Source organism: Prionailurus viverrinus, chromosome A1 (assembly GCF_022837055.1).
Source record: "Prionailurus viverrinus isolate Anna chromosome A1, UM_Priviv_1.0, whole genome shotgun sequence".
Lineage (NCBI taxonomy): Eukaryota > Metazoa > Chordata > Mammalia > Carnivora > Felidae > Prionailurus > Prionailurus viverrinus.
Window position 1 is genome coordinate 22008849 of NC_062561.1, and position 13765 is coordinate 22022613.

Genomic DNA, 13765 nt, shown 5'->3' on the forward strand with positions numbered 1-13765 from the left:
GAGCCTTTCACTTGAGTTTTATACAAAAGCCTATGGGAGCCACTCAAAAGGTTTAAGCATCTTATATGTGATTAGTTTCTTAAAAGGTCACTCAGGTGGCAGGGGAAAGAGGGAGGAGTCAAGAGTGATTTCTAAGTTTTTGACTTGGGCAACCATATGCACAGTAATAGTATTCATTGAGATAGGGAATAAAGACAGAAGACAAGTGAGAAATTTAAGTAGGGCAAGTACACTGGGTATACAGGCTCCAGAGTAAGATCTGGTCCAGTTATACGAATTCTGGAGTAAATGGTACATAAATGCTTGAGTAGATGTAATTAAGGACAATGTATACAATGAGAAGAGGGTTTTTTTTCTTTTTAAATGTTTACTTATATTTGAGAGAGACAGAGAGACAGAACATGAGTGGGGGAGGGGCAGAGAGCGAGGGAGACACAGAATCCGAAGCAGGCTGCAGGCTCTGAGTTGTCAGCACAGAGCCTGACATGGGGCTCAAACCCACAAACCGTGAGATCATGACCTGAGCTGAAGTCAGACGCTTAACTGACTGAGCCACCCAGGCGCCCCGAGAAGAGGATTTTCTATATATAAGACATAAGTATAAGAAAAAAGAATCAGGGAGATCAAGAAGGAGCAAACAGGTGGAAGGAAAACCCAGGAGAATAGCATATCAGGAGTCAGTGGAAGAACAAAAGTGGTGATTAATAATCTGGGCTTTGGAGTTCAGATGCATTTGTGTTTGAATCCCAGCACTAGCAGTCATTAAGCTGTGTGACCACATCTATAAAATGGGAACAGTGATAGCATCTAGCTCACAGAGTTGATGTGCAGATAAGCATGTGGCCTTTATCTAGAAATTACTGTAATTTAACAGGGGACATAGTCTTAAGCACAAGAAATTAATCTCTACTTGTGGAACTTTAGATATCATTTAGCTGAGAGGAAAAAGTATCTTGTGAAGGACCTTCCCAGAATCCTTAAAATCATTTTTTTACTGAGAGATCACCAACAAAAATCACAGCTTTTAGACAAAACTATTCATGAAAGCACTTAATTGGTTGTTACTATGTTTCTTTTCATGAATGAGTTAATACTCCACACTAGGGATTTATCTTTATCTGAGGTGGACATCTAGACGGAAAGGATTTTGAAAGATACTTAGAAATAGCTTCTAGTAGCATTATAATCTTCTGGAATCATCTACAACTCTCACCTGGCCTGAGAAAGCCAGCAGCATCACTGCTTAGTGATGTTGAAAAGACCACAATTAGGATTCATCTGAATTTGTTTTCCTGTGACTATCATTTAAAACTGTGTTCAAAATGTCAATTCATGATACCAAGTTATTCTGATAGGAAATACTTAAATTATCTGAAAAGTGAACAGGGTAAATTATTAGTTTTAGAATGGATTAATGGACACTGGAAATAGAATTTAAGAAAATAAAGCCAATCAGAAAATACTGAAACTGTCTGCTTGTATAATAAATGAAAGTAATTTAGAAATTCATATTTATTTATTCTGGGTTTTTGATATTGTTCTTTATGGTATCATTATTTCATATGGCTAGTTTTAATTCTCATTAAATGGTTCTTATTCCTCATGTCTTCCCTCTTGATCATTTTTGTCTTCTCAGTATGGGAATTTTTAACCACAGTAATATTAAGAAAAAAAAAGGTAACTGATTTATCTGAAAAATGAGATTAACAGATCCAGTTAATAACTTTTTTGAAGAGGCTAAATGAATATCACATGGAGAAAAAATTGAGTCATTTCATTTCAACTGTATGCCATCTAGATGTTTACCACAATGTAAATAATTTTGGTTTCTTGCTCTTCTTTGTACTGTATGTATGTTTGAGATTATAATCTAATACTGTAAATATTTCAGTATATTGCACTAGAAAACACTTACAAGGAATAAATCCTTGAACTGAAAATCAAATCAGTATACTAATATTGCTACTTGCCTGTAGAAATGAAGAATACCATCTCATTATTCTACTGTTTGTCCTAACTTGCTCCCTTAGCTAGATATGACTATTGCAGGGACATACTCACTAAGTGGGAAGTATAGTTGCTTTGGAAAGAAGAAAGACAAATTATATAGTTATATTATATTGTGTCTCTCAATCTCCCTTGACATACACTGTCTATGTAAAAAGGCAATACTCAAGAATCACAGCTAGATGAGTTATTTGCTAGACACCTGTTTTTGGAGTATTAACGAAGTACACTGATAATAGGATATATATATATATATACACGCATACATATACACACACACGCACATATACATATATATATCCATCCCTACACACACACACACACACACACACACACACACACACACACACACACACACACACACACATCCCTGGAGGTGCTTCAGGGCATTGGTCTAGAGGATCTCTATGATGCCTTTGAGTCTGTGATTAGCAAAGTGTGATCTATGAGCCCTTGGGGTCCCCAAATCCTTTCAGAGAATATGCTAGGTCAAATTATTTTAATAGTAATACTAAGACATTATTTGCTCTTGGTCGGCCGCTTAACCGACTGAGCTACCCAGGCACCTCTGCAAGTACACTTTTTAATTTAGAGATTTTTAAGTATCTTGTAGATGAAGTGCATACACTTACCCATTCTTTTTCAGACACTTCATGGCTTAAATTTTAGAGTCAGTTTAGAGTTCCCCATACTGGCATTTTCTTTTCTTTTCTTTTCTTTCCTTTTTTTTTTTTTTAAGTTTGTTTTGAGAGAAAGAAGGGTGCAAGCATGTGAAGGGCAGAGAGAGAGAGAGGGAGAGAGAGAATCCCAAGCATGTTTCGTGCCATCGGCATGAGCTTGAAGCAGGGCTGTACCTCATGAACCCTGAGATCATGACCTGAGCCGAAACCAAGAGATGACACTTAACTGACTGAGCCACCCGAGCACCCATGGAGCTTTATTTTCAAGTTGTGTTGAATATGTATGTGAATTTTTATAACGTTGGCATTATTCCATTGAATCTTACAGTTAATCTTATTATATCTATTTATTGATATAGAATATTTACTTATATATTCTACAATGCTTTTCAATGGAGTTTTAAAGGATTTAAGGAGTTGGGGCGCCTGCGTGGCCCAGCCAATTGAGCATCTGCCTTCAGCTCAGGTCATGATCTCATGGTCTGTGGGTTCAAGCCCCATGTTAGACTCTGTGTTGATAGCTCAAAGCCCAGAGCCTACTTTGCATTCTGTGTCTCCCTCTCTCTCTGCCCCTCCCCTGCTCCCAGTCTGTCTCTATCAAAAATGAATAAATGTTAAAAATTTAATGAATAAAAAAAAAGACATTATTTGCTCTCTTTTTTTTTCCTAGAATGACTTTAACTGATGGTACAAAAGCATTGGTGAGTAAAAGTCAGTATGTCTTAGCATGAATCAAGGGGATGGCACCAAGCTACCAGTAAATTTTCTAGTATAGTACCAGTATACTTTTCACCATCAATTTCACTTAAGAATATCCTTAATAAAGCAATATAAATGGTTACCACAGTACAATGGCTGTCTCAAGCAAAAGCACTAGTGAGACTGTTTGAATTACAGGCCAAACCAACTAATTTTTTTCATGGAAAACTATTTTTACTTAAAAGTACTAATAAAAATTATAGTATTTTTAGACTTGGGTGTTTAACACACATTTTCTTGAAAAAAAAAAAAAAGTGAGCCTACCACCTGAAGTTCAATATTGACAGCATTTGTTGCTAATGATAAAATTCACACTACCAAGTTAAAATTGGAAATTTGTAAACTTTACATGTGCCCTGGTAAGCCTGATAGCTTCTCAATAATTAATCACTTTTCGAGGAAATGGGTAGCAATATTAACAAATGTGATTTTTTAATATTGTATGATGAAATGTGTCAATATCTGGAAAATCTGCATGATTCATTGAACCAATATTTTCCAAGTGGCCAATGCATATTATAAAATCATAAAACACCTATTCAATGTGCAATAGATTTTCTGTAACAGAGTGTTAAAAAACTCACAGATATGTGTTCAAATTTCACACTACAACTGACCTGGAAGGAGTAACTACTTGTTGAGTTTTATAGTTGTATCCAAAAAAAAGTCCACAATTAGCCGAAAGGCTATTAATACTCTTCCTTTTTTCAACTTTTTGTCTGCATGAAGCTTCATTTTCTTTATACATTTTAACCAAAGCAACATATCACAATAGACTGAATGCAGAAGTACCTGTGACTCTATACTGATATAAATAAATGACTGAATAAATACATAAATGGGAGAAAGGAGCTAAATCTCCCTTGGAGAAGAATTCCAAATAATTAATGTAGATATTCCATTCTCAAAGATGGGGAGCATAATCCCCATTCCTTGAATATGAACTATATATGGGGATTTCCTATCAAAAGTACAGCAGGGAAGGAAAGGGAGAGAAAAAAGTAATTTACAGTGGAGAAACATAACACTATGTCTGACATAACACTATGTCAGCCAGGTGATCAAGCTCAGTATCAATGAGAGAGAAAGCATGTTGATATCATGTACTCTTGGCATAATGTGGTAAAAATGGCACTTTACCACTATGGTCTTCTTCCCAAAACTCGTAACCCCAGTCTAATCATGAGAAAAATAAATAAAACAATAATTACAATAGAGGGGTATCCTACAAAATACTTAGATACAAAATACTACAAAATAAAAAACAAGTCTGAGCAACTGTTATATCCAAGAGGACCCTATGGAGATCTGACAAGTAAATACAATGTGGGATACTGGAACAGAAAAAGACATCAGGTAAGAACTAAGGAAATATGAATAAACTATGGACCTCAGTTAATAATAATGGTTCATTAATTGTAACAAATGTACCAGACAAAAATAAGATGTTAATCATCAGTAAAAGTGGATGTAGAAGATATGGGAACTTTCTGTACTATCCTCTCAATTTTTCTTTAAAAAGTAAATCTAAAAGTGTTCTAAAAAGTAAAGAATAATTTTACAAAAGTACATTAAAGAACTGACTTAGCTTTACAGATACACAATTAATTATCGACTATCAAAATTTTGGCTACATGAGAATAAGTCCTAAATTCCTTCAAATGTAGAACCGTCACTTGCAGTGAAAAGCCTTGAAAATTCCACAATTTGGCTAAATTAAGTAGTCTACATACTTTTAAACGTAACGTTTAACAATGGTTTTCCAAACCTACCATTTTTTTCTCCCATCTTTTGGTGTTGTTTATAAACAAAAGTCTTCAAAATTAACTTTATCAATGGACTGAAATCACTTTGATAGGAGAATATAACTGGAATCCAACTGTGGTATCTATGAAATTTGTAGTTCTCAGAGAAAACACATCATTATGGCATTCTAAGCCCAATGTTCTTGGATACTTGAATTTTCAAATGTAACTGTGGTTGAAGAAAAATGACTGCTAGTCCAACCTGATGACAAGTCCATGCAATTTCATCAAGCAAGTATTTATAGTCATATCAGATCATTGACAATATCTTTTTAAAAACAAAAACCAACTCCATCTTTTGGTCCATGGATGCATGAAACATTCTGTAAAGAAAACAACAAAGATTGGTATATATTTGTAAGGAATAAAATATATATAAGAAAAAAAGACTGTTATAACAATGCCTCTATCTTTTAAAATAGCATAAACTATTATAGAAACAAGAATACATATTAACTGGAAAAATGTGTAAAATATCAAAATTATGAAATTACAGAGAAATTAAGTATCACCCATATTTAAAATACTGTCAATTAACATAAACTATCCCCATTTTTTTACTTAATTGTTTTTTAATTTTTTTTTTATGTTTATTTATTATTGAGAGACAGAGAGAGCATAAGCATGGGAGGGGCAGAGACAGGAGGAGACACAGAATCAGAAGCAGGCTCCAGGCTCTGAGCTGTCAGCACAGAGCCCGACACAGGGCTTGAACTCATAAACCACGAGATTGTGACTGGAGCCAAAGTCGGACACTTAACCAACTGAGCCACTCAGGTGCCCCATTTACTTTTTTAACTTTTTAAATTTTTAATAAATACTTTATAAAAACTTTTAAAATGGGGATAATAGCACTAACTACCTCAAAGGCATGTTGTGAGGATAAGAGTTACTTAGAATGGTGCCTGGCACATACAAAGGACTCAATAAACACTAGCAATTATTATTATTCTTTCAGTATATATACTTTAAAAATAAATTTTAGATTTTAGTGTATACAATTTCTTAATCTTCTAGTGGTAACATATCTTGCACTTTTCCCCCTCGTTAATATTTTTCTATAATATGACTTTTAAGTGGCTGTATAATGTACTCTGGTCAATAAACCACATATTATAGTACACTCAAAACTTTTAGTCATTAAATTTTAATAAATTATTAATTAGTACTGTAAATAAACCTCTATATTGTGGATTTAGATTATTTCCATTTTTTCAATATGATAAATGCTGGAATATACTTTATGCATATCTCTGATTATTTCCTCAAGAATACACTTAGAGATGGAACTAATAGGTCAAAAAGCGATCAATAATTCTCAGTCTCAAGATATTAATCAATATATGATAAATTCTGCTCCCACTCCCACACCAAGCCCAAATGTCAGATTTTTTAAAATTAAAAAATATAGTCATGCTAAAGACAAAAAGGGAATTTTCTATGGACCAAGTCTGTGAGACCTCCCTAGGGAAAAGAAACAGATGGGAAGCTGAAGAGATAATGCCAACCACCATCATAACACAGCAAATCCTCTCAGAGAAGATGAATGTACAACCCAGAGTCATCAAATACCCAAGGAAAGCTACACCATCAAAAAGAGACTTAACAAGCCCACCAAAAGATGGGCTTATCATCAAGAGGAAAACAGAGCATCCTGAAAATAATTTTAAAACAAATGTTATTAAGTCACCTGGGTGACTCAGTTTGTTAAGCATCATGATCTCATGGCTTGGGAGTTTGAGCCCCACTTCGGGTTCTGTGCAAACAGCTAAGAGCTTGGAGCCTGCTTCAGATTCTGTCTTGGTCTGTCTGTCTGTCTGTCTGTCTGCCTGTCTCTCTCTCTCAAAAATAAACATTAAAGGGGCACCTGGGAGGCTCAGTCAGTCAGTTGAGCGTCTGACTTCAGCTCAGGTCATGATCTCGTAGTTCTTGAGTTAGAGCCCTGCATCTGGCTCTGTGCTGACAGCTCAGAGCCTAGAGCCTGGAGCCTGCTTCGGATTCTGTGTCTCCCTCTCTCACTGCCCTTCCCCTGCTCACACTCTTTCTCTCTCAAAAATAAACACAAAACAACTTTTTAAAAAATGTTAAAAAATTTAAATGTTATTGCATTTAACGTCCTCAAAGAGCTAAAGAAGGAAATCTCATCCATGAAATAACACAATTTTGAAAAATAACCAATTAGGTATCTTGGATATAAAAATAGTTGTTGAATAAACTCAATAGATAATTGAATAACAGCATAAACTCAGATGAAGAGCCAGTAGTAAGCTGGAAGACTGAGTTGAGTAATTGAGAACACAGAGGAAATAAGAGGAATAAAACAGAGAGAATGAAGAAGAGGCAATAATGACCAAGAATTTCTCAAAACTGGAAAACATACAAGCTCACTAAGGGTCCACTGGGTACCAAGCAGGATAAAATACACACTACTAGACAAACTGTGGATAAACTAAAATATCAAGAATAAAGGTAAAGTCTTAGAAGCTTCCAGAAAATCTAGATTATCTAAAAGAAACACATATCATACTGGTAATCAGACTTCTTACCAGAAATGTCAGAGGCAGTAAGTTAAGGCAAAATAAGTCTGAGCCCAGAATGCCATTTCACCCAAGCTATACTTCAACAGAGAAGGTTAAAAAAAGAGACTTTTATAGACATTCAAAAAGCCAAATAGAGACTCTCTGAAAGAAATAAAGAAGTACCATAGTTGATTAAAAAAACTAACCTAGACTGAGGTATAAGAAGCAATAATGAGCAAATGACTAAAACACATTAATGCTAAAGACAGATTAAAAATGGGTTTTAATAATAAGTGAAAAAAAAATGATAGAAATAGCCATAGGAAGTTGTATTCTTTTATAGAAGGGGGGTGGGAGGGGATCACTGCAAAAGTAGAGAAAGTAAAGTAGAAGCATGTCAAGTTCTTCTTCATAGGGAGAATATTAATACTAATTAAATTTGGATCTTGTTAGGAAAATATAAATTTAAGAAGTATGCTGAAAATATAAAGGTAATATATATTTTTAATTATTTTTTAAAATAAATTCAAGATGGGTCAAAGAATTTAAATTAAAAAATTTTTTTTAATGTTTATTTACTTTTGAGAGTGTGCGCGTGCCTGTGTGTGTGTGTGTGTGTGTGTGTGTGTGTGTGTGTGTAAGCAGGGCAGGGGCAGACAGAGAGGGAGACACAGAATTTGAAGCAGGCTTCAGGCTCTGAGCTGGCAGCACAGAGCCCAATGCGGGGCTTGAACTCACAAACTGCAAGATCATGACCTGAGTCTAAATTGGGCGCTCAACTGACTGAGCCACCCAGGCACCCCTAGAGGTAATAATATATTTTAAAAAACATGTAGAACATAGAAAACTTGGTGCCAACCTCAATTAGAAAATGGAAATGGGAGGGGCGCCTGGGTGGCTCAGCTGGTTGAGCGTCGAACTTCAGCTCATGATCTCATGACTCATGGGTTTGAGCCCCATGTTGGGCTCTGAGCTGTCAGCCTGGAGCTGAAGCCTGGAGCCTGCTTCAGATTCTGTGTCTCCTTCTCTCTCTGCCCCTTCCTGGCTCTCCCTCTCTCTCTCAAAAATAGACAAACATTAAAAAAAAAAAAAAAAAGAAATGGAGGGGCACCTGGGTGGCTCAGTCGGTTAAGCGTCTGACTTCAGCTCAGGTCATGATCTCCCAGTTTGTTGGTTCAAGTCCTGCATCTGGCTCTGTGCAAATAGCTCAGAGCCTGGAGCCTGCTTCAGATTCTGTGTCTCCCTCTCTCTCCTCCTCCCCCACTCACGTGCGCTCTCTCAAAAATAAATATTAAACAAATTTTTTTAAAATAGAAATGGAAGGGGCGCCTGGGTGGCGCAGTCGGTTAAGCGTCCGACTTCAGCCAGGTCACGATCTCGCGGTCCGTGAGTTCGAGCCCCGCGTCAGGCTCTGGGCTGATGGCTCAGAGCCTGGAGCCTGTTTCCGATTCTGTGTCTCCCTCTCTCTCTGCCCCCCCCCTCCCCCCCCCCCCCCCCCGTTCATGCTCTCTCTCTGTCCCAAAAATAAATAAACGTTGAAAAAAAAATTAAAAAAAAAATAGAAATGGAAAAATAAGATATAAAAGATGCAAAGAGAAGTACGGTAAATAAGAGGACAAGAAAAAGGCCAAATTGTTAATCACAAAAAAGGTGACTGTGTTAATCTTACTTACTAAAGGACTTTCAAACTGGATTGTAAGCAAAGCCTAGTTATATTTTAAAATAAGAGACCCACTTAAATTACACAAAATGTCATCAAAAGCTTTAAATAACACTATGTGAAAAAAAGATACACCAGCAAATTTAAGAAATACTCGTATCAAGGGGCGCCTGGGTGGCGCAGTCGGTTAAGCGTCCGACTTCAGCCAGGTCACGATCTCTCGGTCCGGGAGTTCGAGCCCCGAGTCAGGCTCTGGGCTGATGGCTCAGAGCCTGGAGCCTGTTTCCGATTCTGTGTCTCCCTCTCTCTCTGCCCCTCCCCCGTTCATGCTCTGTCTCTCTCTGTCCCAAAAATAAATAAATGTTGAAAAAAAAAATTAAAAAAAAAAAAAATAAATACTCGTATCAAACAAAATAGAATTTAATATGAAAACCAATAGAAGAGACAAAGAGAAATATTTTACACTGACAGAACAATTCACATGTGTATCTAACTGAAATTACTGACTTAATACCAAATAGGCTCAAGAAGCAGAAATCCCAGTTAGAGGCAAAAGTATAAAAAAGCTAAAACAACAGTGAAAGATCTTACCACAGCTACACACCACGTATCTCTACCTCATCCCCATTATACTAGGTCTGTTAAGTTTTATAGATATATTCTACAAAACTTTCAAGGGATGAATAATTTCTATCATATACGAACTGTTCCCGGGCAGGAAATATATGGGAAGCCATTTAACCTTTTTTTTTCTTTTTTTTTTTTTTTAACATTAGTATAACCTTGGCATGTAAGAAATTCAAGGTCAAAAGCACTTAGGGGTATAGAAGCAAATATAGTTAAGTAAAAATATACCCAGTAAAGTATATTACCAAAATAAAATTTATCCTAGGAATACCTAAAAAGTTTAACAATGGAAAGTTTATCAATGTAAATTCCTACATTATCATATGAATGGAAAAAACAACATCTGAGATGCAGAAAACAAAACAATTCAATGAAAGTCAGCAACTGTTCTGGAGGCTGGGAGATGGGGGACTCTTAGCAAACTACCAATAAAAGAGAACTTCTTTAGGCCGATAAATACTCTCTACTAAAACCTAGCAAGGAACATCATACTTAATGATTGATGAAACCTTAGAAGCATTTTTATTAAAGTTAGGCATAAGGATGAGGACACTTGCCACCACTGCTCTTATTCACTATTGTACTGATGTCTGTGACAAATGCATAAGATAATAAAACACCTAAAGATTTTAAAGGAAAACAAGATCTACCTGTAGAATAAACAAAAACAAAATAAAGTTAAAAGGAAAGAGCTGAGAGAAAAGACTTGTAATCTATTTTAACAATAGTAACAAAAAGGGTACATAGCCAGAGACATTGAAGAAAATTTTATTTATTTTTTTAATGTTATTTATTTTTGAGAGAGAGAGAGAGAGAGAGAGAGAGAGAGAGAGAGAGAGAAGGCAAGTGGCAGAGAGAGAGGGAGACAGAATCCAAAGCAGGCTCCAGGCCCTGAGCTGGTCAGCACAGAGCCTGATGCAGGGCTCGAGCTCATGAACCGTGAGATCATGACCTGAGGCAAAGTCGGAAGCTTAGCCGACTGAGCCACTCAGGTGCTCTGACACCGAAGAAATTTTTAAAAATTGTATAGGATACATGGTATCTAGGACACATAAAGAACTCTTTAAACCATTAAGAAAAAGATGACTCAACAGAAAAATGGGTAATTTTTAAAATAAATTATAGAAATTTACATAAATTATAGGTTAATAAACATGAGTAGATACTGCAACCTTACTTAGTAATCAGAGAATGAAAAATTTTTTTAAAAAATGACTATTAATTTCACCCATCACATGGACAAAAAGAAGACAGTATCTCGTGTTGTTCTAAAAAAATTTTTTTTTAATGTTTATTTTTGAGAGAGAGTGAGAAAAAGAGATGGACAAAGTATGACCAGGGAAGGGGCAGAGAGAAAGAAGAGAATCAGAAGCAGGCTCCAGGTTCTGAGCTGTCATCAGCACAGAGCCTGATGAGGGCCTCGAACCCACGAACCCTGAGATTATGACCTTAGCAGAAGTCAGACACTCAACTGACTGAGCCACCCAGGCACCCCATCGTGTTGGTCTAGACTGTAGGAAAATTGAACTTTCAAAACCTTTTTTGGGATGTGTAAATTAGTAGAGGTATTTTGAAGACAAATTTGTCAAGACCAATTAAAATTAAAAATGTTCATAACTTAAAACCAAGCAATCCCACTTTTAGGTATATATCCTTGAGAAATAGCACATGTACACAAGATAATACATACCAGGATTTCCCTGCAGCATTGTCTATAAGGTGAAAAACTGGGAACAACCAATGTCCATCAAAAAGAGAATGGCAAATAAAATGTGCTATATAGTACCTATCAAACAAGATATGACTTAATATAAAAAACCAGTAAGAGACAAAAATAAATATTTTACATTAACAGAACAATTCAGCCATACACTAAAACACTACCCAGCATGCATAAAAAATGAGGCATAAATTATAAGCTATAAATAACGTGTATAGACTTCAAAAACACTGTCAAATGAATAAAGCTACAAAATGATAGAGTATGCCACTATCACCATTTTTGAAAAACTACAAATGCATACATGAATGTATAGAGAATATTAAGTAAAAAAAAAAAAAGACTTGAAGGTTCTGCACCAAAGTGTTTAGTATGGGGTAGTGAAGGGAAACTCAGGGATTGTGCTATCTGTAAGGTTCTAATTTTGCAAAAGGAGAATGTTAATAGTGTACTTAATGTAAAACTTAAGTATAAAAGTCCGTTTTACAGGCTTTTGGAGCACACTGCCAAACTGCTCTCTAAAAAGGTTCTACCAACTCCTATTTCCAACCTACAGTACACAAGCAGACTAATAGTTTTTTAAAGAAAAGCTCTCACCGCTGTTGTTCATACCCTGTGAAATTCTAAAAATTACTGAACAGTAAAGCATGTTTAGTGAAGAAAATTTGCAAAATATAAAACATAAAGAAGAAAAGTTAAATCACTCTATTTCGCTTCAACTTATGGTTGCCTTGGTTTTGAAAAACAGGCTGTTTATGAAACTGTGACCATTTCTTCTCTATTTCTCATTTCTTAATTATGATGACAGTAATAAAGTTTATTGAGTATAAACCATGTGTCAGGCACACTTCTACATACTTGACTTAATAATCTGCGTAACAATCAGGAGAGAAAACCAGCATGCACGTTTTTGAAGAGGATGCTAAAGTGTGTCATACGGTGACAGCGACAAAAAATAAGGAACCAGGCAGGATGATTTCAGAGCCTGGTTTTTTGGTTTTTTTTGATTATTCCACTCTACCTTTTGGAAGTTACCTCTTTGCCTCATACAGAACTCACTGCAGGTTTCCACATAATGAGGAGCACAGTTCATTAGCCACTGTTCCTTATTTTACTTAATGGGTAATTACTTATTGGGTTGTGGTTGATGAGAGTCAGGTGCCTTTAGGATCTGATCTCAATTACGTGATCTTGGACAAATGATTTCTACTTATTTAGGGCTCGTGTAAGTCTTACCTGTGAAATGGGTCAGTGGTTAAACCTTCATATTCTGCTTCTGGATTTTATACTGCAGTCCATTTTTCTGCAGTCCCTTTTACAGCCTCTGGTTCCCAGCTGCTTAGGAGTCACCTCACATTAAGGTGTGCACTCGGAGACAGAAACTGAAATGGGGGTTGAGAACTCAAAATGCCCGCGGTCCCTTCTACAGCCTGGGACCGCAGGTGGGTAAAAGAAAAAAGGAGGTTGCAAGGGCTGGGGTCCACTCGGCCGAGGGTTCCGCCGCGTTCCCAGGTCTCAGGCCAAAGGAGCTGTCAGGGGGCCACCCAAGGCCGTGCCTCGGCTCCACTGGCTCCACTGCTTTATTCCGCCCGCCAGACCTGAAGGCTGCGCTGGGCCCGCTCCGTTGGCGAGGCTGGGTTTCCCCGCGGGTCGGGCTCTTCTCCGACTCCACGCCACCAAATCCCACGACCCCAGATGCTCCCAGGCCAGGAAGTACTTCACCATTTACTAGACCTCACCTCTGCAACAACTGTCCCGCCTCGCCTCAGGCGAGGAAGGAGGACCGCCCAATCTCTTTCGTCCAGGCCTTCCTAACGCTAATCCTAAAAGGGAGGAGTCGTTCACCGAAAGCTCCCCCTACTCGGCTAGGAGCCCATTGGTTGGACACCCTACTGGGTCCACACCTCTAAGGATCCGCGCGCTTATCGCCGGCAGCGCGGCGGCGCCGAATCGCGCCGCCTCCCGATTGGCTGTCAGCGCTCTCGGCT

At 37.1% G+C, this 13765-nt stretch overlaps 1 protein-coding gene across 3 annotated transcripts in view; it reads right to left on the minus strand.

The window, feature by feature from the left end:
• Positions 1 to 13687, minus strand: part of SETDB2 (SET domain bifurcated histone lysine methyltransferase 2) — a 90794-nt gene extending 77107 nt beyond the window's left edge. The window contains exons 1-3 of one of the 3 annotated variants that reach the window (XM_047865158.1): positions 13014 to 13677; positions 11748 to 11843; positions 5219 to 5574 (exon numbers count right to left, since the gene is read on the minus strand). In XM_047865158.1, coding sequence (XP_047721114.1) covers positions 5219 to 5234 — 16 coding nt within the window. In that variant the 5' untranslated portion in view covers positions 5235 to 5574; positions 11748 to 11843; positions 13014 to 13677. Of the gene's footprint in view, positions 1 to 5218; positions 5575 to 11747; positions 11844 to 13013 lie in introns of all 3 variants that reach the window. The other 2 variants (XM_047865130.1, XM_047865139.1) reach the window with 2 other exon arrangements.
• Between the last annotated feature and the right edge of the window lie 78 nt (positions 13688 to 13765).